This window comes from Triturus cristatus, chromosome 1_2, assembly GCF_964204655.1.
Source record: "Triturus cristatus chromosome 1_2, aTriCri1.1, whole genome shotgun sequence".
NCBI classification, from domain to species: Eukaryota; Metazoa; Chordata; class Amphibia; order Caudata; family Salamandridae; genus Triturus; species Triturus cristatus.
In genome coordinates, this window is record NC_140580.1 from 360334135 (window position 1) to 360361012 (window position 26878).

The 26878-nt window shown below is 44.6% G+C and overlaps 1 protein-coding gene across 1 annotated transcript in view; it reads left to right on the forward strand.

The window, feature by feature from the left end:
* Positions 1–894: 894 nt before the first annotated feature.
* Positions 895–26878, forward strand: part of VAMP3 (vesicle associated membrane protein 3) — a 289917-nt gene continuing 263933 nt past the window's right edge. The window contains exon 1 of the mRNA XM_085604501.1: positions 895–1027. Coding sequence (XP_085460627.1) covers positions 1026–1027 — 2 coding nt within the window. The 5' untranslated portion in view covers positions 895–1025. The remainder of the gene's footprint in view (positions 1028–26878) is intronic.

The window sequence follows — 26878 nt, forward strand, 5'->3', positions numbered from 1 at the left end:
AAGAAATGATGCTTGTGGAGATTTGGATGTTTATTTTCAAATCATCAAGCACAATTGGATCTTATGAAGTAATCACATACTCATTCTTAAATCCTCCTGAAGTCATCAGGAATAGTCACACCTTGTGAAGTCATCGCATACTCATTCTTAAGTCTTCCCGAAGTCATCAGGAATAGTCACACCTTGTGAAGTCATCGCATACTCATTCTTAAATCCTCCTGAAGTCATCAGGAATAGTCACACCTTGTGAAGTCATCAGATGCTCATTTTCAAGTCATCCACAAGTCATCGAGCTCAAGTTTCTAAACTCTGCTGATGACTTCAAGAGCTTGATGATGTCTGATGATGTGAAAATGACTTCTAGAGTAGTTGGATGATCATCCAATGACTCTGGGATTGCTTCTAAAGTAATCCTGTTTGACCTGGGTAGTTGGCAGGGCAGAGAGTAGCAGTTGCAGACTGCAGCCTACTTAAATAATTATGTTAAACGTGTCAAATTAATTAACTCCTGACACACAGAGCACACTGAGGCCAGTACAGTGAGTCTCCTTTGCGGCAGTGTGCACATCTCTCGTGAGTCTCCTCTGCAGCAGTGTGCACATCTCTCTCGTGCAATTACGAAGCAACTTGAGAGGTTACAACTTTGCGCTCTCAAAGTGATGCATTTCAATAGTATTTGAGTAGTATTCTGCCAAAGATAGAACAGTTTGAATTTGGAGGCGAATTGTTTGTTTTGACCTTAAATAGCTCTAACTAGGATGGTGTTTTTACTATTTTAAGATGGCCACCCACTTAGCTGGCTCAAATTCATTTTCTGCTCTTGTCCGTTTTCTCTTGCCACGGCCTCTAGTCTATGTCCGCCTCAAACTGCGAGCGGCACGCGCTTCTGCCACACCCTTTCTTGCCTACGTCAACTTCTCGCGGACCCGCCCGTAGAAGTCTACTTCCTAACGGCGACAAGAGCGTACGGTGGTAAAACAACTCTAGACTGTCTTGACCGGTGTTGGGTTCTGCCAGCCTCAAACATGTAAGTGCAAGTAGGGAGAGTGGAAGACTGCCAAGACCGCTTCACTGCCGCTACCGAAAACCAGAGCGGTTCGGGAAGTTCCCGAGATTGCGGATCGCGGCCGTAACCTTTTTTCACTCCATACTTAAGAGAACTTCGGCCCCTCTAACGTCTTCCTTTTTAATTTATTTTTGCATAACTCCTCATCTTCTTTTGAACTTCTGTAGTTCTTGAAAAAGTTGTGCTCCCCGTGAAAACATATTAACTACTTCACAGTTTCCTAAACAAAGTCTGGATTGTTTGCAGCGGTTGGCATATGTGGGTTGCCTAGTTTAACATAGCCGTCTGATCACTCCGCGCTGCCTGTGGTCTTTCACACCGTCCTTACTCGTACTTTGTTGACTTTTTCTGGCCAATCTTATAGCATTCTGTATCGGATGACAGTGACCCTGTCCTGACTGGGCATTGACATTCCACCCGACCGCTTGTCTTCTCCAACTCGGGTTACCAGTGTAGTTAGTCCGCTTTGTGTTTTTAACCAAAGGTAGTGCCTGACAGTACAACAAGAGTATAGAGCTTTACAGTTTCAAGGATTTTAAATCTTATTAGAAGACAATTGAGTGATTATAACAAATTCCGTTTCATATAGCTCCGGATAAAACCTTTTTTTAACACTTTGATTCCTTTTCGAAAGATTCCTGTTTGCATCCGTTGTTTGTTTCGGACTTTATAACGCCTGATATTGATGCCAACGTTTCAGTTTTTTTTTTTTTTGAATGAGCGGTTTCAATGTAATTTCACACTTCAAGCTGATAATCAGTAGTAAAGTTAAACTCCGAAGGATGCCCCGGTTCAGTGAGTCTTGTAACCGAGCAATTGTTTTTTTGCACGACTGTGGCGGGAATAAGTTGAAATTGCATGCATTGAACATTTGCTTAGAGTTCTAAAACACGCAATTAACTTATACGTGTCGCTTGGTTTTAATGGTGTCTTATTGTAAAAGCATGTTTTGTGTACTAGTGTTAACCACATGTCACCCCGAGTGGGACGGTTATGCTCAGACGTGAGTCCTGTGCTCTCCATGCCGTTGGACTCAAGCTATCCTGGCTGAAGAGGGATGAAACCCTGAAACCGGTCCTAGGATGCTTGTTTCCAGTCCAGGGAGGACCTGGCCTGGCAGTTCGGGCTGGACTGTTCCCATGGGGCACAGGGTTAAGACTGATTTGAATATGGCTGGGTCCCAACTGGAATGGCATGGTGAGCAAAAAACGATCGATTTAGGCCCAGATCTCTGTACTGGGGTGAATGTATGACATTGTTCTGCATTCTGCCCATTAATCGTTTTTTTTGCTAGTGTTAGCCACATGTTGTGCCATAATGTGCCACGAACAGAGGCATACAACAACCATATCCATGGCAAGAATTGCATTTAAAATTGTCAGTCAAAAAAAGCTTTATTTCGACCGTACAGGCCATAAAAGCACATAAAGACAATGCAATACATTTTGAATAAGAAGAGAAAACATTAAAATATATCATAGAATCTATGTACATTAGTTCTTTATTAAGAAATAATGTTTCTAAGTTGTACAATGTTTTCTAGTACATTCTGGAGTATGCTCCCTCATGGCATCTCTCGGTCCTGTGAGGTATGGTGCAATGTACAACAGTTTGTATGTTCTACCTTGAGTGCAGCAGGGGATAGAGTAACACTTATTTAAAAAAAATAACAAATTCATTGGTATAGAAGACACCTGTCGGTTGTTAAGAAGCTTTTGACTTTATCTAATAGATATATGTAGCAATGTTAGGAAAAAACGTTAGAACAGATAGTGTTGTACAGTAAAACGTTAAAGGGAGGGTAATTACAGGAGAAACGATCATATGATGAATATGTGCAAACATGGCATAGCAGCATATATACAGGTTACTAGGAGCTGAGTTTTCTAAAAGGGTTTTCTTTAGAATGGCTCTACGAATGCACCACATCGAGTGTAGGAACCGGGAAATGGTGAACACTTCAAGTGTATCCGTTTCATGCTTAAAAAGCCTGTGCACCTCTGTGTATTGTCTAATCCCCATGTTTCTGCACAGTTGTAACAGCCACCAGGACCTTAGCTTTCCATAGGCGGGGCAAAAGAAAAGGACATGCGGTTCAATTTCCTCCACTCGATCGCACCCCAAAAGAGAGAAGACTGTTGGGGCCAGGACGCATCCCTCTGCTGCTGTCTCTAAGGAAACCCTCTTTTTATTTTTTTCAGTGATAAAGATTAGCCTTGCATTCAAAGAGTTGTTCTGCGTAACTTGAAATAAAGGCAGTTGTCTTTAAAGCCCTGATTGCACGTTTGTGGAACCGTTTCTGCAGTCAGCATTATTATGGTGCTAAGTGGTGTCTTCCGAAGCTTACCTTATAGATGTGACCAGATACGAGCCTCCTTTTCGATCACTTTATGAAACATGCATTTTTAACTCTAATGTCCTGTGAGCGCTTATAGAGGCATTTGTGAAAAAACAAAATCATGCAAATTCTTCAGTTAGTTAAGTTGGGCCAGATTCATAATGAGTGTAATTATAGAGCTAGCTGTGTTACATGGCCTTTCAAGTTTTTTTTGTGAATGGCTTAATACCCAGCATAACCTTTCCCTTCATAAAGTAAGATTGGTTTGCTGCATTTGTATTGATAATGATATTATGTGGAAGGAATAGTATTTTGTTTGTATTTGGATTGTACATGATAAAAAGTAGTTATTTGTAACAAGTCTAAATGGAACTTCAATTTTAAGCTGTTATTATGATAGGTTCAAAATGTATATTTCACAAGCTTTGAGAATCGTATGCTGTGATTTGAAATGGAATTTGTAATGAGGCCTTGACTTGTAATGTCACAAAATGCCTTTTTTAGATCAAGCTTAAGCGTACGACCTCTTGTATACTTTAGTATACTTCTCTTGTGGGATTAAAGCCACCCCCCTAATTTTGATGTTTGCTTGTGTTCTTTAAAAACCCTTGCTTACAAGTGGTCAGTCCTGCCTTTTTGTCCCGCCTTTTCTTTCATTCCTCCCACGAGAGCAGGGACTAAGTACTGTCTCATTTTGCTACGGTTCTTTATTTTTTCTTTGGGGGACTATTTTTTTCTTGGTTTCCTGCTCTATTACTATTTGCCTATGTTCAGCTTCGGTGCCATAGCGCTAAATATAAATATAGCATTCCTCCTTTCCACCTCCTCTTAATGCCACCGTTCTTAATTCTGCCTCCCGCTCTGTTGCTTTGCATTGTCTTTTTGCACTTTTCAATGTCCACCATCACTTAAGCTTTTTTGGTAGGATATTAGTTTGGTGTTGGGCTTCCCTTTAAGAGGGATTGTGCTTGTTGAAGTCTAATTTGTAAAAAGGCATTAGGCATTGCATCCCTCCCTCTCCCCCCCCCCCCCTCCCCCCCCCCTCCTTTTGCCTGCTGCTCCCATCCCATCCCTCACACCCTCCCGCCATGTTAAAGCTGCAGCCTCGTAAGAGCCACCTGCATCCACAGATTGTGCTCAGAAAGGGTTCATCGCTGTGCAAACGGTTTAGTTATATCGTACTGTGAGGTATCTATGAAGTGAAACAATGAAGTGGTGCTTTTACTTAAAAATGCTTGTTTTCTTTGGTATTAGGCAGTCCACAAAAGAACATGTATTTTCACCTTTTCTCCCTAATGTGCTTCCCTTCAACCCTCCCCCTGTTGCTTTCAAGCCATTCTCTAGGTGGGGGTTAATTTGATCTTTAGAACAATTCTATATGTGCTGTTATTTATTTTTGAATTCATTTGGCTCCTTTGACCGTACTTCACGGATTGCTTTATATTTTTTACCACAGGTGGTCGAAAAAGAGTGCCGATTGGAACCCACAAATGAAGGAAGCGAATTAATTCATAGTCTGCACTAGGTCTCGGGTCCACAATCTTTATTTTCCTTTACCTTTTTTTGTGCCCGATAAACACGAACTACGTGCCTGTTCAGGGTCGCAGCCCAGCTTGGGAATGCAGGTGGTAATAGTACAGCATGGTTACCCCTCACCATAAACAGAGACCGCGGTTCATGCCTGCCTTTAAGGTTTGCTCTTAGTTTTCGCAGGGTGCCACATCATTTGCCTTTTACTGTTTTGTTTTTTAATGGACTGGACTGCAGCTGGCATGCTTTCATAAAAATGAACTTCATGCTGAAAGCCTTAACACATTCTTTAAGTGGTTCATAAGGCACTGAAGAGCAGACTGGTGCTTATCTGCCTGGTAGTTTGTTTGTAAAAGATTACTTGGTTGCTTCTCCCACTCCTCTCAATCAAACTGTATCTGTGTTAAAACCCCATGCTCTTGAGAATCCTCTATTCTGTTACACCACTTCCCCCTCCCTGGTTGCTGCCCACTCTTACATTGATTTGTTCTTTACATCCCTCATACACGACGGCTCCCCATACCCTCACCATTGCATTATTTAAATAAACAAAAGAGAACCTAGTCCGTATCCTATAGGAAGTAGATTGTGCCAGCGTTCATGAGAACATTCGTTATTGCATTTCCAGGTCAGTAAAAGTAATGCAAACAAAGTCATGGATCTCTGCTCTCTAGCCTGTGCTTTGCCGCAAGCAACTCTGGCAGGGTGCCACGGTATGCTGCACATATAGCGTTTAGAAATGAACTGAGAGCCTATGCGCGTCAGTGGTGATTATTGCTTTCTTTTGTTCATGCTGTACAGCACTGGAATTTTGCTGATGCTGTGTAGCATGTACGTGCTTTGAAGCTTATCTTTTGGTATATCAGCAATATATACATTGAATTCAAATATTCTAATATTAACGAAAACCTATTAAAGAAGTAAAACAAAACATCATATGTTGTAATATGTCAAGTTTTTTGTGGTCCGTGTTTTATGCCAGGAAGAAATGTGGATTGTTTTTTTTTTTAGTTTAACAAGTATTCTCGCGCCACTGCATCTGCCTGCTGTCCCCTTTGAAACGTACAAAGGCAAAAATAAATAGCTGGTTTTCGCTTTACTAAACTTCTAATACTCAACGTGTCTGCATTTGACTTTTGGAAGGCACAGAGAACTTAGGCAGACACTTGAACGGCGTTCTCCAGTTCCAAAGTCCCCAGCTTTGCATGTTATGCCACATCGTCGCTCCAAATGCATCAGCTTTGTTCAACACCTTCGCTGCTAGGCCTTTCTCACTCCCTCCTCTTCAATTTAGAAATAGTAGATATTTGCACATTTGCGTAATTGGGAATACTCATACAAGCATGAGAATTATCGGTCATTTTTCAAAATGACTTCTTTTTTACACATTGTCTTTCATTTGGAAGGTAGAATTGCATCGAAAGTGAATAGGTAATAACAGATGCTCTACAAATCTGAATTACCCTAAGTCTCCCGATAAAAATGGTACCTCACTTGTGTGGGTAGGCCTAGTGCCCGCGACAGGAAACGGCGCAAAACGCAACGTGGACTCACCACAATTTCACAGTGAACAAGCATTTGCAATGCAATAGGTCTCGCATTTGGAAAGTCTGAGCTTTTTGTATTGTAAATTGACAAAAATTTTTATTTATGCGTTGGTATTGAAATTACTAGCTTTCTCATGTACAATGTCAATAGTTTTAACTGTTGCAAATGTGACACCTATAGCATTTGAAATGCAATATGTGTTGTATTTACGTGACTTAGATGTATTGATATTACAAATAACAATGGCTTTTAATTTTTGCAAATACTTAAAAGTTAATGTAAATTATAATGGCAATCGTTTAAACTTTTAATAACTCTTGTGAAGATTATGTTTAGTGTATTTAATTACGCCTAAAATTCAAGAACAGAAGTTAAATATTATCATTATTTTGTGCCATTTGTAATAAAGCCTAAATATTGAGACAACATATTAGAGCCAGTTGTTGAATGGTTTGTACAGATTGATACTGTGGTGGCGGTGAGTGATATTGTGGTGGTGTCGAGTGAGAAATTAAGCCCCTGGAAAGGGTGGGGGGTGGAGGTTAAGAGTGGGAGAGAAGAGAAGCGGCAGCTAGGGGAAAGAGCAGGATAGACGAAAGAAGGGGGGAAGGAAAGCCTGGGAGAAGGAAGGCAGGTGAAGAGGACGACGCGTGTGACAGGAGGCAATAGACTGCTGGAGAGAAAAAGAACAGCGGAGGCACCAAAAAAGAGGGAGAGAGCGGGCGATGAAAGCAAGAGAGGAAGGTAGAGAGGGGGCAGAAAATGAAAAAAGTGCGACGCATAATAGGCATTCCGTGAGACACCTGTTAAAATTAAGCCCATGGAAAGGGGGGGGGGGGGGGAGGTTAAGAGTGGAAGAGAAGATGCAGCTAGGGGAAAGAGCGGAAGAGACGGAAAGAAGGGAGAAGGAAAGCGAGGGAGATGGAAGGCAGGTGAAGAGGAGGACATGCGTGCGACAGGAGGCAATAGATGGCTGCAAAGAAAAAGCATTTGCAGTGCAATAGGTCTCGCCTTTAGGGCCTTATAAGTATTTAGCCATGCAGCATATTTTCTGCAGCTGGGGGCCAGTAGCGGTTCCGCAGGGAAGCGAAACAATGTGTCTCCAATCCAGGACCAGCTGTGTGCAAAATGCCAAATACTGAAGAATTGGTTACATTAATGAGGTAATAATGCCCTAGAATTAAAGGGAGGGGTTGTTAAAGCCATATCTGAATTTAGCAACCAATGGCCCATGCCACTTGCTTCATGCGCGTGCATAAAATACAGATAAATACCTTTCAGTTAGAAATTTCTCTTTTTCATTTTTCACTAGTTTGAATGTGTATGAATGCATAGGTATATATAAAGCGCAAAGCTAGCTGCAGTGCAATGGAGTTTTGAGTAACGGTGGGAGTCCCGAGTTAAGATTTAGGATTGTTTTCAGTCACGCAGAATGTTCGAGGGTAGCAAAACCTATATTTACTGAAGAGGTAGATTTTCTGATCATTTGTGTGCTGTAGCAGTATTGGAACAGTTCTGATGTTGATGAGGATGTTGGTCCAAAACTTGGGAGATTAGATGGAGCAAGTTACTCTTCTGGTTTTCCCTCTTCTTTTTGCAGTCCAATCTTTGATACCCCGGTTCTTATTTGTATTTGTCTGACCACTATACAAAAAGGGACAGCAAATCCTTTTCTGCTCTCTGCTTAAACCCAAGAAGACCTCCAGGTCCACTCAGGTCTCCATCTCGGTAGTGCATAAGCATCGCAGAGTCTACGGACCGTGCCTATGGAATGCAAGACTTGCTTTTTATGAATTTTCCTTTTTATCGAAAAGTTAGTCAAAGGCTCCTTTACATAGTTTATTTAGTTTATCAAGCAACTTGTACAGATTTATTATGAAGTTATCACTTGATGTTTTTTCTTAATTCGGCTCCTGCTCCTTACTCAAGCCATGCAGCGACTCTTTCCGCGCTTCCACTCCACTTCGTATCAGACAATTACTCGGAACAATTATGATAAGGTGAAGTAATTCTCTTCTTGTTTCTCTGCCGCTGTTAGCCTCCTTCAAGAGCAGGCCACGAGTACTGCATCTTGTAGCAGCACCAATGCACTGCCAGGCGACCGTTTTTACGGTGCACTCTGAGTGGGAGGTTAACAAATGACCATAACTATTCGTATTGCATCGCTCACCCAATTCTGCGTCCACTTGCTATTCTCTAGTAGGTGTAAAAATCAGCAGTCGTTTTAACACCTCACCTTGAAACTTTACATTTAGCAGAAACTGTTATTGACTTGCCCTGCATTGTTTTCTGGGTACAAGGGTCAGATGCCATTTATTCTACAAATTTCCCTACTAAGAGTCATGGCCATTTTTCACACACACCCTATTTCAGAATAATCAGCAGCATCTAGGCAAGGCAAATTCTCATACTTTGTCACCTCCTAGTCTAGTCATACCTCGTTCCAACTCTCTTGGAAACACCATTATTTAACTATTTTAAACAGGTCACGTAGGCTTCTCTAAGCAATTAATTCACAGCAAGAGGCTAATCTTCTTAGATTAGCACAAAAGTGAGCAAATGCTCTGAAACACAGCCAAGTTGCTGGTTTGTGAATTTAGATGCACCGTTAATAAATAGACATAGTTGAAATCCCCTAGTTTGGTTATGTTAAACTTGTTTAACCAAAAAAGTAAGCAATTCAGACCAAGTACTTGCTCTCAAGTTTAACATATTATTCATTTTAGGATAGCATTAAAACATTTCTGTTTTAATTTGAGCAGAGTTGTTTGTTTCACAGGGTTTGTGTACCTTTAGGATTTTATTGCTATGAAAATAACGAATAATGATAGTAAACCTTGCTTGGATGATTTGACAGGGCTATTCCGCTAATTTCTCATCTGATACAGCCACTTTAACGATGCTGTCTACAAGTACAAAGTACTCAAAAGAGTAATGCACTACACACACAGAAGGCTATATGAGGTATCAGTTTGAAACACAGACCTGCTCACTAACCAGTGTTATTACCCTTTAAATACTTTTAGCATGAAGAAATTGCGAGAGAAGGTGATTCTTAAAGTATCATATGAGGTCTAGCAGCAAGAGACGAGTGGCTTCAGGCCATCACCAGTGCAGTTTAGTGTGAAGAAATGTAATAAAGGTCCCCATAATATTCAAAAAAAGGCCTCGAGGCTTTGAAGCAAAATGTATTCTGATTCTTTCAATAATTTATGATAAAATTCCAATTTAGCAAGTCATGCTTGGATGCCATAAGACCTATTCTGCTACTAGCAGCTGAGTCAACAGTTCAGTAAACAATCTGTCCATAACGCGACGTATCAATTAATTAGTCAGCAATAGTTATTCATAAATAGGTTTTGCCCTAAAATGAAATAATACCCTACGGAGCAATACATAAGCGCATCGAACAATCCAATATCGATAGGTAACGTAATAGCACAGAGAGCCGATCACAAAACCAAAATAAGATATTTGCAGACTTTAATAAATCGACTTTAATAATAAACATTCGTAAACCCTAAAGAAATCATTTATTTCAAGTAGTGATCAATGTGTGTTGGACAGGGAGCTGTTTCTCCTAACTGAGAAGATGGATTACTCGGAGTGAGCGTGTACAAACAGTTTGTGTACTTTGTCATATTTGCTTTGCTCTGAGGGATGGAAATTAGAACAATGTTTATCCTGAACCTCCTAAAGGCAGAGGTAACTTGTGAAAACATGAAAGAACAGGCCTTCATGCACGCCCTCTCTTTAATTTTCTAAGCTAGAAAAACACCTTGAATACCTTAGTAACATTTCTGCAAAAACCCCACACCCTGCTGCACGCTTCACATTCCAAACAGCACCGCTTCAAACAACGTAAAGGAAACCGGAAACAACTGATTATTTTCAAGTGTTGACCTCAATCCTAGGAAGTTAACATCTACCAACATATTTTGTCTGCAAATTAATATATATTTGGGTTAACAAGTCTAGCCTATGGACAGGAGCACTTCGTGGGAAGAAGCTGATGATGGGAAGGAGAAACACCGGCGAGAGACTGGTGAGATCAGATAACTAAGAACTTAGCAGAGGAAGAATGTGAGGGTAGATGCTTTAAGAATCTTGATGATGACCGACAGGCTGTAATAGTTAGAGCTGTCAATGAGAAATAGTGGAGCAAAGTTTTGGGAATTGCGTTGGTCACAGCAATTTGGATGTTCCGGTACTGATATTTTGGGGGAGATTCAAAGAGATGAGGGTAATAATACGGATGAGTTTACACTCGTCAGCTTCGCTAACGGATCTTACCACCAATTCTCTCCCAGCAGGTGAAGTTGTTTGACTCGCTCCCGGGGTCTCCTCCCAGTCACGGGTTGATCCTTCCCTCACCTATTCGCTTTCTCGCGCACCTACGGAACGCGTGCTGCAATGGCGGAGCCAAAGGGGGGAAGCGGAACCACTAAGGCCACAACCCAACGAGCAGCAGAGGGCGGGGGCGCGCTAAGTGGCAAAACTGGGACGCACAGGACGCTCGGGGGCAGCACAAGCTGACTTATGGGAGGGGCAACACAGGCAAGCGACAGACAATCCCCTGCACGCGCGCAATAGACAGCGGCGCGTAATGAGAGGTACGCCAGTTTCACTGGGTTTTCTATTCTAGGTAGTACAGTGGGTATACACTAAGCAGATCAGCGGTAGAGCTCTGTTAGTTTTTGCGACGTGCGTTCCACCAGATCGATTCTTGGTAATGCCAATCTTGTCTTTTCCTGACGCTGTTTCAGCCAGTGGACGCGTGTAGATCGGGTTGGATAGCCATTATTTTATCACACGACTGGTATTTTCATATCAAGGTTGGTAACAGTGTGAAAATAAGGAAAATGTACATCTTTCCCTTTTGATAGTTGTACACAAAGTGGCAAATACAAAGAAATTGTAATTTCTGCTTATGCGTATTACATAGTGTACATTACCGTTCTGGATTATTGTTATGGCATGTTTTCTAATAAGTTGTTGGGAGGTATTTGATGCGACTGCCTCTTAGAGTATCCGCCAGATAAACTGCTTACTTCTTTCTGTCTGCATCTCTACCAAAGCTGATAATGAAAAAGCAATGACGAAATCACTTCGTTTCTTTCGTCTCAAAAAAGTAAATAATCTGTTAATGCACGTTTAGAAGAGGATGTTTTCACTGGTCCACTGGTTGTTGGGGTTTAAAGAATCCTGCAAGTCAATCTTCTGGTGATGATAAAACATTGAGGAGATGCATCACTCAACCAGTGCGGAAATCGAGGGATACAAGTGCGTCGCCCCCCAACACAGCGCGCAGCGTAATAGCGTCACGTGTCTGTGGCAGCTGCGCTAGTCTATCATCGTTCGGGAAGCCGATTGGAGGGCGCGCCTGTCAATTAACGCGCACAAGCTGTTCCACTGTGAAGCGCGTTCACAGAGCAGAATCGGCTCGTGCCCGGAGCAGAATCTGCTCATGCCCAGGTCTGTCTCCCTTGGGAGGAAACACGGCAACAATAGTACTCGTTGGCGGCAGCGCTTCGCACTGCAACGCCAGCGAGACCTAAAATGACCCTTTTTTTGCAAGGTGCCTAGCTGTAGGTTTTGAACCCTACCTCTGCCGGCACCTATGGAAACCTTGCAAACCTATACATTTTTTTTAAACTAGACACCCAGGGGAATCCAGGATGGGGTCATTTGACTGGCTCTCACCAGGTTCTGTTACCCAGAATCCCTTGCAAACCTAAACAATTGTCCCCAAAAAATAATTTTCCTAACTTCTGTGGCGGCAAGGTCTAGAATCTGTGTGGATCCACATAATTCCACCCACCCCGCGTTCCCCAAGGTCTTCCGAAAAAAAATGGTACCTCACTTGCGTGGGTGGGTCAAGTACCCGCGACAGGCAAGGGCCCAAAACCTATCGAGGCGACATCAAAATTACCTATCACAAACCAACCTGGTTTTGCAAGGGGGGTGGTCCCATGAGTTTTTGGCCTGGGGCTCGGCGGCCATCTAGTGAAACCTACCAAACCCACACATTTATGAAAGCTAGACACCCGGGGGAGTACAGCGAGGTATGGCTTGCGTGGATCCCCCAACGTTTTGCTACGCAGAATGCCCTGCAAAGCTCAAATTTAGCTGAAAAAAACACATTTTCACACTTTTGGATGGAATCACCATGCCGGCACAATGTCCTCCCTCACAGCGTTCTCCTCAGTCTCCCGAGTAAAATGATACCTCACTTGTGTGGGTGACGCAATGGCCTGTGACTGGGAAGATCCCAAAACAAGGGGAATAAGGGTATAGCACCGAGAATTCTAAGCGCTAAATTTTTTATTTAAAAAACACGTTTTAGCCAATTCTTTATAGGGCACCCACACAAGTGAGGTATCATTTTACTTGGTAGACTAAGGAGAACGCTGTGGGTAGGACATTTGTGCCGCCACGGTGATTCCACACAAATATGTGGGAAATGTGTTTCTTTCCCAGCTAAATTTGAGGTTTGCAGGGGATTCTGAGTAGGGAAACGGGGGATCCACGCAAGCCATACCTCATTGGACTCCCCAGGGTGTCTAGTTTTCAGAAATGTGTGGGTTTGGTAGGTATTCCTAGATGGCGGCGAGCCCATGGCCAAAACCCCAGGTGTCAAGGTAGTTTTGTTATAGATAATTTTTAAGTATCCACAGTACGATTTGGGCTATTTCCTGCTGCAGTCACTATGCCTACCCACACAAGTGAGGTACCATTTTTATCGGGAGACCTGGGGGAACACTGGGTGGTAGGAAATTTGTCAGCCCGGTGATCCTACAACTTTCCCACACAGAAATGTGAGAAAAAATAGATTTTTTTCAACAATTTAAGGTTTGCAGGTGATTCTGGGTAGGGAAATGTTGGGAGACCCACGCAAGCCATACCTTGCTGGACTTCCCGGGTGTCTAGTTTTCAGAAATGCGTGGCTTTGGTAGATTTCCCTAGGTGGCCGCCGCGCCTGGGGCCAAACACTCACTGGGACCTCCCCTTGCAAAACCAGGTTGTGTTGTGATAGGTAATTTTGATGTCGCCTCAATAGGTTTTGGGTCCTTGCCTGTCGCGGGTACCTGACCCACCCACGCGAGTGAGGTACCATTTTTATCGGGAAACCTGGGGGAAATTTGTGGATCCACGCAGGTTCCAGAACTTTCCACACAAATTTGAGTAAAGTGATTTTGTTTTAAATTTGAGGTTTGCAGGAGATTCTCGGTAGGGAAATGTTGGGGGACCCACGCAAGCCATAACTTGCTGGACTCGCCAGGGTGCCTAGTTTTCAGAAATGTGTGGGTTTGGTAGGTTTCCCTAGATGGCAGCCGAGCCCGGGGCCAAAAACTCATGTGGAAACCCCCCCCCCCCCCATGCAAAACCAGTTTGTTTTGTTTTAGGTAATTTTGAAGTCGCCTCACTAGGTTTTGGGCCCTTGCCTGTCTCTGGTACTTGACCCACCCACACAAGTGAGATACCATTTTTCTCGGAGTCTTTACGAATTTTGTGGATCCACACAGATTCCAGAACTTTCCACCACAGAAATGTGAGGCAAATGTTTTTTGTAATTTTTTTTGGGGACAGATATTGAGGTTTGCAAGGAATTCTGGGTAACAGAACCTGGTGAGAGCCAGTCAAGTCACCCCATCCTGGATTCCCGTGGATGTCTAGTTTAAAAAAATGTATAGGTTTTCTAGGTTTCCCTAGGTGCCGGCAGAGCTAGGGTTCAAAATCTACAGCTAGGCACCTTGCAAAAAAAGGGTCAGTTTTCACTGTGAAAATGTGGTGTGTCCACATTGCGTTTTGGGCCGTTTCCTGTTGCGGGCACTAGGCCTACCCACACAAGTGAGGTCCTGTTTTTCTCAGAAGACTTTGGGTTATGCGGGGTGGGTGGAATTTTGTGGATCCATGCAGATCCCAGAACTTTCCATCACAAATGTGAGGAAAATGTTTTGTTTTTTTTAACCATGTTTGAGGTTTGCAAGGAATTCTGGGTAACGTAACCTGGTGAGAGGCACACAAGTCACCCCATCCTGGATTCCCCTGGGTGTCTAGCTTAATTTTTTTTACAGGTTTGCTAGGTTTCCCTGTGTTTCGGCTGCGCTAGGGTCCAAAATCCACAGGTAGGCACATTGCTAAAAACAAGTCTGTGCCTAGTGGGCTTTCTGCTGCCCTGGGGGGAGAATCGGGGGGGGGGGGGGGGGGTTCCCCAATATGTCCCCAAGGGGGGCAGAAAGACTTTGGCTGTTTTTGGGGGATAGAGTAATCGGTATATTGGTATACCCATTCTGGGCAGCCCCCACCCCCACGCATAAAAAAAAGCCAGAGTTATCGCTGGTGCCTAGTGGGCTTTCTGACCCCCCCCCCGGGGGCAGATCAGGGGCCTCTGCCCATCGTGGGGGGGTGGGCAGAATCTGCCCATTATCTGCAGATAATGGGCTATTACCCAATATGCCTCTGGGGAGGGGCAGAAATACTGTTGTGTTTAGGGTGGGGGAATTATCATGCCCATTCTGGGAAGTCCCCACTCCTGCATTATAAAAAAAAAAAAAAAATCCCCGGTGCCTAGTGGGATTTCTGCCTCCCCGGGGCAGATTAGGAGCTATTTCCCCCATCTGCCCATGGGGGGAGCAGAAAGACTATTGTATTTTTTTCTGTGGCGGGTAGGGGCATTGCCATGCCCTTCTTGTGCAGCCCCCACCCCAACAAAAAAATCCCCTGGTTCCTAGTGGGCTTTCTACCCCCACAGGGGTACTCCCCCCCCCCCCCCCCCCCCCCCCCCATCTGCCCTCCAAGGGGGCAGAAAGACTTGCATTTCTCTGGGCGGTGGGGGCATTGCCATGGCCTTTTTGGGCAGCCCCCACCCAAACGTCAAAAATAAATAAATAATAATCCCTGGTTTCTTGTGAGCTTTCCGCCCCCCCCCGGGGGGAGGGGGGGGCAGATGGGGCAGAAAGGCTGTTGCGGCCAAACAAATATGGGGGAGCAAAGGCCCTTGCCCAAGGGGCTGCTCCCCCTCTCCCTGGCTCTAGTGGGTGGATCCCTGCTTGGGAAACACCCTCCTGGGGTGATCCCCCCCCCCCCCCCCAAGCAGGGATCCACTAGGGAAGAGTACCATTGGAAAGGGGAGATTCTCCCCTTTCCAACGATACCTCATCTTTTTCGCTGCTCGGTGGGGGGCTGAGATAGCCCCACAAGCACCGAAACTGAAACTCAGTTTCAGTTTCGATTTCGTTGCGTCATTGCAAAGAAATTCACAAATAGGCTTGGGGAGGTTGGGGGGGAGCTCCCCCCCCCCACCTTCGCAGGCAAAAAAAAAAAGGAAATCCCTTTGCTGTCTGCAGCAGAGGGATTTCTTGAGCATGTGCTCATGAAGGAATGGTTCAGTCATGAGCACACTAGAACTTGTGCTCATGACAACCATTCTGTCATGAGCATGTAAGGGGTTAAGGGGGCTTATGTCCGTTACCCTCAGTCACCCTCCCACCATGCACCCACCCTTAACCCCTTACTCTCTTTTATTTCCCTGAGCACCAGCCAGCACAGGACAAGCCCATTCCCTTAAAACATAGTCTCTTTTGGGGCCCTTCCCTTCCAGCCCTCACAACATCCCCACGCCACGCATAGCTTATCTCCCTCATGGGCCATAAATGTTCTCAGGCTGCCCATTTGCTTTGCTCTCGCGTCCTCTCTCCCGTTGTCCGTGTGTTACAAATGCTTGTTATTTAAAATGCAGGGTGAGTATTTGTTTTTAGTTTACCCAGGAAGATTCCCACAGCCCTTTTCATTTAAACTGACCCTCCATTTACCTTTCAAACTTAACTCTTTCCTCCCCCCCCCCCCCACCTTTGCCCCATCACCCTTCGACTGCTCCCAGCCAATGTAAACGAGCATTTACAATGCAATAGATTTCACATTTGCGAGAATTTGAGATATTGGCATTATAAATGACAATGCCTTTATTTACATATTGGTTTTGAAAACCTAAATAAGGCATTGTCATTTACAATGCCAATAACTTAAACTCTTGCAAATGCGAGACCTCTTGCATTGCAAATGCTTGTTTTCTGTGCTCTTACCCCCCCCTTTTTTGTTAAACTCATCCTTTTGCGGTTAAACTGACTTCTGCTTTCAATAGTTCAATCCAATATACCTTTGCACCAAGATTATCAAGTTTTCCCGAGATGTGCGTTCAAACAAACAATAAGTTTCTACATCTAATACAATTGTTTCCTAGAATACACCTTTCATTCTATCAAAATTATATAAGCAGTTAGTGGTAGATTTATTTTAAAATGTAAATATTTTATGGCAGTTATATGCCCACTACGTTTAGGTGGCGCGTTTTTTCTTTTTGTGGCATGCGTGCAATGAAAACAATAAAATAACAAACCGGCTCGCAAAGGGCAAACCAATTGCCTTGTGCTTGTTTTACTTGGGCTATGCTGATCAGAAGACTCTTCCGTTATCTTCCAATTAAGGATGCAAGTCGCATGATGCAGCTTGGCATGGAGTTTATTTTTTGTTTCTGTAGATTTGTACTAGTTTTTATGCTATTGGAAAAACCTTACTACATACAGTGGAAACTTCTTTATTGTCCGGCCACTCCCTTTTTCAGACAGTTTTTTTGCAGACGCATCAGATCGTGGCATGTCGGGTGAGTCTCCAGGTTCTACCTTGCTGGTTCTCTGGGGTTGTTTCTGCTGTTACAATCTTCAGTGTATTAAGATTAGACAAGCATGTGAGCTATTGCCAGTCCTTTGAGATCTGATTGGGCAGCAATCGGAGGCAAAGGACTTCTTTCTCTAAATGAAGAAGTAATCTTCTGTATTCAGAACATAAGTCACACCCTCCCGTACCAGTCCTGCTTATAATGGTCATTCCCCCACATGGCAAAGATTGCTTGTTTACCACATAACAGAGGTATGTGCTTTCTCCCAATTATTTTGAGACCTCTCTGTCTAGGTTCACCTGCCTATAGCATTTTATAAGTCTTTGAGAGCAAATATGACTCTTCATCCTTTTTTTTGGAACAGCTTCTTGGAATGTGTCAAAGGTCGAATAGTCGCCTTTTTCATGGTGCTAGTTTTAGTCCAGTGCCTCACCAGTGTGTATCTGAACCTTTGCAACTTCCAGATGCCCAGGCCTTTTTTTATGTGTTCAAATAGTTTTATGTTTTGACTTGTAATAAAGGTTTCTAATCCTAATGCATCTAACTACCGACCAGCTTCTGAAGGTCTTTCTGTCTGTTTGTGATGACCAGGTTCCTGGGACACCATGGCAGTCAGGGGTGACTGAGCTCCAGTTACATTAATTGGAGTTGTTCACAGCATGGGACTTGGGGCCACAGCACTACTGGACCCCAAAATGGATAACTATGCAGTCCTCTACAGCACTTGACTCTCTCATGGTAGCGAGACAGAGCAGTCTAAGGCAAGTCCTTACTCGAGGAGGTGATGTGGGTTAGACATTCGGGATACAGTTTACATCGCAATGCCAGCTAATAAGATCAATGTCTAGTTAGTGCTCTACTTTATATAATATAAAAGAAAAGTACTTCAATGCACACACAAGAAAAATATACTACACAACTCTAATAGACTCAGTGAAAACTAGAAATCTCTACAACATTCTGGTCTAGAGTTCTGACCCCAAACAGCAAGATAGCGACTAGACACTAAGCACTATAAAAACACTGCATTGAATTAAACAGATCGCATTGCACAGGTTACTCAACAGAGCTAGAGCAATTTTACCAATACTTGTATTAGTGATAGGGTTTCCGCGGTTTATATGAAGTTAAATGTTTGTGGTTCACCCACTGCCCAACCCCCCAAAGCAACAGAAGTTTCCACCCTTCTATGATGTGGAAACCACTCTTGGAGTGCCAGAGCTCTGAATAGGAGTACCTGGTGTTTTGGCACAGTTACTGGACTCCTACTAGGCCAGGTGTGTTTTGGCTACTGTAGGAAGTAGTGGTTGGCGAGGGTGCCAGTCCACTCTGATACCGTCTGATGAAAAAGGTTGGGGCTTGTACCACAGAACTCTGGTGATGTCTAGAGTTTCTAATAGGGCATCCAAGGGGACTGTGGTACTTACTACTAGTGCAGGACATGCAAGGACAAAGCTGGAGACTATGCAAGTCCTGCGGCAGGGATAAAGGGTTCAAATGGTAAGTTCTTCAACAGGGCACTCTTTCCCCCAACTACAAATAACTGGAAGCACCCACATGCTCCCACAGCACAGAGGAGGGGTCTGGTGCGAAGCAGTCTCGCCTTCAGTGATAACATGGAGCTTCCCCCATCTCCCTTGATATTGATGTGCAGCAAGCTTCCTTATGTTGAGCAGTTGTCTGCAGTCTCCTTGTGTTCCAATGACAGTCTCCACAAACCTTAGACAGGTCTGTCTCTGCTCCGGTGCCCAGTCGACCAGCTGCAGTCCCAGCTCCTTCTGTTAGACTACCAAATCCCTTTCCCTGTAATCCACACACACACCTTCTCAAATTCACACCCTATCCCTGGGTCTGAAAGAACAATCCAATCCCTGGACTCCACTCCTAGATCTCAATTTTCATGGCGACTATCTTCCATGACGCTTCAAGTGTCTGAGTCCAGACTTTTATCAATCCCTGAGTGATAGGCTAATCCAATCCTAGGGCCTGTTACTTTTGCATCCTGGGTAATCCTCCAATCCTGGGTATATTTCCCGCATGATCACTGTGTGATCAGTCCGTGGGAGGAGGGTCGTCACAGTCTCTTGGTACCTGTCTGTCCTCTTGCCAGTGAGGAATTGTAAAATTCCAGACCAGGAAGCCTTGACCGTACCACAGTAGAAAGGGAGGGGGTTGTCCCAGCAGGTGGAGTCTTCGCTAAATACAAATAAGAACTAGTGCCAACCCAAACCCACCAAGCTTCTAATACGAATAGGGAGGGGTCTCGGTGGTTTGGGGGGGGGTTTGAGGGCTGTAATATTCAGCGGAACAGATACTTCCTCTGCTCACATCAAATACAATGACTCAGTATCCTCATCCAGTGAATACATTGGCCCTGAATACTTACGTTGTAGCAAGAATTCGGTCTCAATTCAAATCTCTATTTATGATTATCAGAACTGTTCCCTACTGTCTCTGGGTCGATGAACCTTTGATGTTGAGTGAGATTAATCAGGACCTGTACATAATATGAAATTTAACCACAATTTATGAATACATTTTAGTCAGTTTATGCTGATGGGTTTTATCGAAATTACTAGTAAGACCTATTTATTCAAAGTCACAAGTTAATTTGTGTTCATCTCAATCCTCGAATATGGAAAGAAAATGATAATCAATATCAATCAAATCATAACAAAATGCATTCAGTGCATTTCATTAAAGAAAGAATCCCTGTTCAAGGAATGGGGGCAGAAAGGTGGCAGTCAGAAACCACATCCATGCGCAAAGATTCCTTCAGTCCTATAGATGGTTGCCAGTTAGTTTAAAGGACTCATCAGAATTATGTTATAGAATTGTGAAGAGCTCTTGATAGCCAATTTGGGTCATGTTTGCGCTATACAAAACTCTGCATAAATAAAGAGTTCTAGTTCAAAAGAGTGATAGTACAAGCATTAAGCTTCAGCATTAAAATGAGCTCACCATATAAATCAAAGCTGAACTTCTCATAAAGAGAGATTCCAAAAAGTGAGTCTCAGAACAGCGTGGAATTGGGGTAAAAGGGTCATATGACAAGTGTTGGTGGTTACCCACTTTAGGAACACATACTATTAGACAACAAAATATTGTTATAATCTTCATATCTGATAGACTCATTTAGCTGCAGTATCCTTACTTTAGAATACTCCCCAGGCGTAAGACTGGATCTGGAAAATATTTCCCATGGCACATCTGCAGAGGGCGCAGTGCAACTTCGTATAGATGTGGTCCACCGGATGTAACGTTGATGGAGTCCATTTAACTCTCTCGCTGACACGTCAACATCCATTCCTTCTTTTTTTTTCGCACCTAAAACGCGAATCTGGAGCGGTTAGGGGGCTGTTTTCATCGCATTTTGAGGAAACTGTGTGCTTTTTGTGGTGTCTTCAGGGTTGAAACCCTTGGATCTTGTGACAGACAGAAGTTGAACACCGATTCTGTTGCCGTCTTCAGCCGAAGGTGTTGAGAGCGCCGTATCAAACCTCTGGAGGCCTGACTTTCTGAGGCACTACGACTGTCAGTCATCGTTGAAGTCCAGAGACTGGTCATGGTGCCATTTGGGTGAAGGGGCGTTGCAGAAGGCTCCGAAGCACCAATGGTCGAAACATAAGTTAGTTTGAAGCAGTCTCCCCACCTTCGGTTGCGGAACATTCACAGGTGTCCACCCTGCACCTCCCTAAATATCTTGGAGCCGGGGAGACTCCAGCCCAAATGCGGGAGCATTACATTTCCCTGCATCAAGTCTTTTGACCCCCTCCATCTGATGCGCCTTCAAGCTCCAAGGAGGGTAGAGGTGACCTGACTGCATCCTTGCCAGCGGGGTTGCCCTTGGACAGTTTGGCTCTATAAATTTTTTGTTGGGTTCGAGGTGGCGCTGGTTTGGGGTTCACACCTTCAGGGTCGTGGCAGCCAGTGACGGCGGTGCCGATAGATTCCGAACCCATTACTCTTTCCCACATTGATCAGACACTGCAACGGAACCGGACGACGTCTGATGCGGCTCTGATGTTGCCATCTGTTTTAGGCAACTCCCCATCTGCCCTTATACAACCTGTTTCTGCTTCTACGGGAATGCTCAGTTTTTCAGGTGAAGGAGAGAATATAGGGTGTCAAAGCCCTTTGGACAATGCTGTCCAGCCTCCTTTGGAGGAAAATTATCTGACTGAGCAGGGTGAAGCTAGTGGATTTGAGTCTTCTCCAGTTTCAGATCTACTTTCTCCACCTGGTATGGCAATGGAGATGAGTTCTTCTCATGCGGTATTGAGGGCAGGTATAGTTTTAGGTTGCCAGCATCCCTTGGTGGAATTATCCACGCACCCTTTGGTGCGTGGACAATTTCACGAAGGTGAGATGGAGTGGAGTCTTTACTCCCTTATGAGTCTCTACACAACTTTTTGTTAGGAACTTGGACAAAAACATCTGGATTTACAGTTGATCAGGCTATAGCCCATAGGCATCGACCTGCTCCTGGGGACCCAGTTTGTCTTGTGCTACATCCCACCACAGAAGGACTGGTGGTACAGGCTGCTACTGCTTCACCGCACCCTAGTGTCGTTCCCCTGGTTCCACCAGATGGGTGGAGCATTGTGGGAGGAATATATTCTCTTCTGTTCAGCATTAAGATAGTTAACCATGCCATGTGTTTTGGGCAGATTTTCTCATGCTTTATGGGACTCTATGGCGCATCTGCTAACTTTCTTCCGGAGGAAGTCAGGAGTGAACTCCTAGAGGTGGTACAAGATGGCCGGCAAGTGGCAAAATTCAACATCAAATGTGGTATGCACACCACCGATTCTGTTGGAAGAGTTGTGCAAATATGGATGGCTATGTCAGTCGGGGTTTTTAGAGCCTGTAGAGGATAGCCTGGAACATTTGCAGTTTGATGGTATACATTTATTTGGCGAACATGCTGTTTCGGCTTTATGGAGATTCAGAGCTGGTCGGTGTGACAAAGCCACTTAGACAAGTCTTTGAATGTTCTGGTGGATTCTTTCTTTCTGACTTGTGCAGAATGAAGTGTTTTAAACATGACTGAGTTGCAATATATATTTTATCTGGTGACAACCAGTGGTGTTTCTGCTTAATGCAGAAGTTTGTTGTTTAGATAGCACTGCTGTTGTTTACTTTTTTCCATGCTTGCAGGAGAGTAGGATCTGCTTCTTATGGTTACCCCTACATTTTGCTTGATGTTACCCTGTTTTTGACTAGTCTGACTGATATCCTGCTAATCAGAACCCTAGTTTATCTGCTTTCTCCCTAAAATGTATTGAGATGTACTTGAGTACACTCCAGATTGGATACTGGGGTGCCCTTATAAGTCCCTAGACATGTACCCAGAGCATAGGTACCCCAGAGGTCTCCCATGGGCTGAAGCATGTATTATGCCACCCATTAGAGGCCATGCAAAATGGAACTACAGGTCTGTCATTGCAGCCTGTGTAAGCTGTTGCATGCATCACTTGCGATAGATATAGGTGTACTATATCTAAAGGTTACCACTTAAAACCCATGTCACCCCTACAGCTAGCCTTAACAATCCTGAAGGCAGGGTGCTGGGTTTTATGTGAGAGGGTGCCCCTGCATGAGCAGAGCCCCTCTGCAGCCTTCGGAGACCATTCTCTTGGGTTGTCGGTGACTCAGCCATACCTATAGGTAGAGATGCATTATAACCTTGCGGTAAATGCTCTCTGAAACGGCTGAAACAAAACTTGTCGTGTTTGGCATCAAGCACCTTGGAATCATACCTCCACACTAGTAACTGGTGTGGTTGGTATGATTTCATCCCTCAGAAGCAACCTTCGTGGGTCCTTGGTCTTCCTGGTACCAGCCTTCTAGACTTGGACAGCACAAAATGGATGCTGCCGACCAGAGACACATTTCTGCCCTCCTGCTACTGAGCCAAGCTCGAGCAGAGGAAGACAGCACAATAGGCATCCCTTCACATATTCATCACAGGATGTAGTGTATTGGAACTGGGTGAGTGCACTTTCAAAGTGCCTGAAAGTCTGCACAAGGGGCACATTTATTGCCCATGTGCATAGTCTAGTTCAAACCAGTTCTGGGAACCGTTGTCTCCTGCTCTGGCACAAAACTGGATAAAGGACATGGGTGTAACAACCCCCCTGTCCTTCAACCCCCCCCCCTCTCCAGAGGGGTCCTCTGAATCGATCCAACCCTCTCCCATGGGTACATAAGGGCTTACCTGGCTGTAGGACCTTAGATTTGACGTGGACAAGATTCTGAACCAGAAACCACTGACCTCCGACCATCTGGACACTCTGGACTTCGCTGAACTTTAACTGGGCCTGACTTAGTGACTTAGTCTCCCTCTGGGTCCAAAGCATCGTCTGTGCCCATGCACCATACAGGCTCCGTGCAGGACCTGTGGAGCATCAAGGACATCTGCAGAATCTCCCTTGGGGTGAAGGAGTCACTCCCCTGCATTCCCAGGTACCATAACACAACTGACCCGTCTGCTAATCCTGAGCTCCTGCAGACTATGAAGGCTCCAGCAACACAGGAGGTGGGTTGCAACGTTACTTGAGGTCGAGCTGCCCTCTGAGTTTGAGGCCAGTATCCCTCGTGGGGACCGCATATCCCGAACCACTGTGCACCGCATACGTTTGCAAGTGCATATGCTTGTTGGTCATTCCCAAGCTTGTGCATTGGACTCCGTGTAGTCCTGAGCAGTATTTCCTTCAAAGAACTCTGGCCTCCTCGCACCTAGTGCTCCGTGCGCTGGTACCTTGTGATCTTGCTTGATGTCCCCTTGTGACTCTTGGTCATTCGGCCTGTGGGTCCTCCTGAGGGTCATCTTGAATTCTGTTGGGCTTCTCTGGTTGCTCCAGATGTGCGGACTCCCCATTGCTTGGTGAGCCCCCTGGACCTTACTGGTCCACACCATAACCTGCTTCACCTTTCTGCGTTGGTTGCTGTTGCCAAGGCTTGTTGGTGCTCCAGCCGGACACCGACCCCCTCAGCACTCATGCTTCGTGGAGTAGCTCGCATCAGTCACCTGGTCCTTGTGGCTGCAGAGTCAAGCATCCCTTCTTCGCACTTGAAGCACCAGACATCAGTGGGCATTCATCTACCAAGCCCCTGGTCACTCCTGAGTGACCCAGATTCCGTCCCCTCTGCTTTCAGGTTCCTTTTATCACGAATCCACTGGACACTTCTTCTTTCCAGCAGTGGCATTTCTTTGAAGACTCCCATTGAGAATAACGGTGGTTTCCGACGCCACTTCAGACCTATGCACCTGGCTTCCCTGGGATAGGTAACTCTGGTACTTCGGTATCCGCGGGTGGGGTGGCTCTCCAACCTTCTATGTTCCAAAGGGTTTCCTCATAATCCACTGGGAAGGGTCCTTTAACTTTAAAATTGCAACCGCAACTCTCCCATTGAATTGTACGTCGCACGCGGTTGTGTACTAATACTGCACCCGTCCTCCGTGGCGTCCCTACTCACTCACCTTGGGTTGTTCCTTGGGGTCCCAGCGGTTCTACACATTCTAGATAGTCTTGACTCGAGTTGTGGTTCTTATACCACTATTTTAGTATATGGTTTGGTCTCCCCCTGGAGCCCACTGTGTATTGTGCTACTTACGACTGTTTCTTTGCAAAAGTATTGTGTGCTTAGTGATGCATCCTCGTGTAGAGGCTACTAGAGTGTTCTATAAATAAAGGCATATTTTTATAACTATTATGTGGTTTTCCTTTCATTCAATTAATAGTAAAGGTGATATTCTGGTAACAAGTTGCTTTACATTCCTTCAAGATTAAGCCTGAAGGCTGCTCTCCACATCTACCACTAGCATAGCTTTCTAAAGGCTATCTTTGACCTCATACATCATAAGGGTTGATTGGACTGGTGCAAAGTGCCCACTTTAATTAGTGGACAGCATATACCAGGCCAACTTCTCACAATGCCCTTATTCGGTCATTTAGGATTATAAGAAAATTATGGGCTGCAGAATTATTTTCAGTATAGCTATGTTCCTTACAGTATATTCCACCATAAGTTGCTTTCTTGATTAACTACTTGGTGCAGAAGTCGTGACTTTCTCCTTCAGTTCTGTTTGAGTTTTTCATCTGTTCATTTCTGTTGGTTTAATTGAAACCTGTTCTACAGTTGCAGTTTGCTTTACTCTAAAGACTAGATTAAGTTAAAGAGTGGATACCTTTATTGTATGTACCATACTCTGTGGAATATCTTTTGAATGCTGTGGTGAGCATTTCTAAATGTATATGGGCTGAGATTGCTCAGCTTGTGTACTATTGGTCCCTCAATAGAGGGTGCAGAATTCTACCCTCTGTGTCGGGTTATTTCTCTGACGTATGATAACATACATTCGTGAAGTTGGTATCCTGTTTTAGGTAACTTGTGATATTTGTACCTCCATGGGAGTCTCAGTATGCATCTTCTGCCTTTTGATTACAGTTTTTAATTTCAATGACCTAGTTATAGTCACTTGAGGCAGGTTGACCTGTTAGTTGAGTAGTGGGAGGAGAGGAATTCCTCCTTTCAGAACTAGTGTCCTAACACCCAGCAAGCTAGGTGTCATGCTTCATCATATGGGCCTGTTCCTCGTCGGGTTAGCGCTGCAGTACCCGACGGGCACACCTAAAGGGGCTCTTTATCGGAGATCTTTTGTTCCTTGCCATTTGGTGCCGTGGGTGTGAGGTCCCTAGTGTGTTGGGATGTAGTAGTGAGTAGGATGATTAAAACAGGTCAGGGGTCCTATGTAACCAACTTTATTCTAGCAGGGTCCCTGCCTGATTAAAAAAGGGGGGAGGGGGGGAAGAGGCGACTATCTGACTATAATGGGTCATGATAAGGGTGCTCTGCTCCTGGTGGGTCAACATGTTTCTCGCCTATTTGTCTGGGGGGATCAGTGGCGATCCTTCAGGACCTTAATGTGAAACTTATCTACACCCAGTGGTACGGTGAAAACCTACCTACCACATAGTGGATCAACGGGAAATGTGCCCGCGAGTTCAATGGGCAAACTAATAGCTATTTAGTAAGTGCCTCATCAATTCCAGCGGGCTCTGGACACATTAGAGATTTGTCTGGTTCAAGTAGAAACCGAGTGGTAGACCTACCCCGCACTGCTGGACCTGGGTCCAGACAAATAGGCGAGAAACATGTTGACCCACCAGGAGTAGAGCGCCCTTATCGTGACCCATTATAGTCAGATAGTCGCCTCTTCCCTCCCCTTTTTTAACCAGGCAGGGACCCTGCTAGAATAAAGTTGCTTCCATAGGACATCCTACTCACTACTACATCCAAACGCTAGTGCCCTCACACCCACAGCACCAAACGGCAAGGAACAAAAGATCTCCGATAAAGAGCCCCTTTATGGGTGCCAGTCAGGTATTGCAGCACCGACCCGACGGGGAGCAGGCCCATATGATGAAGCATGACACCTAGCTTGCTGGGGGTGTGAGGGCACTAGTTCCGAAAGGAGGAATTCCTCTCCTCCCACTAGTCAACCTGCCTCAAGTGACTATAACTAGGTCTCTGACCAAGACTGTTAAGGCACCAAGGAACTTCGTACCCTTCTTCCTTTTTACAGTCTAGGGCATGTACGCTAGACCTTACCAAAAGCCCATTGTCCACTCTCTTTGTAATAATTTCAATGACCCTCTTATTAGTCTTGGTTAATATGATTTAAGTCTTATACCTTTATATGGTATTTGTG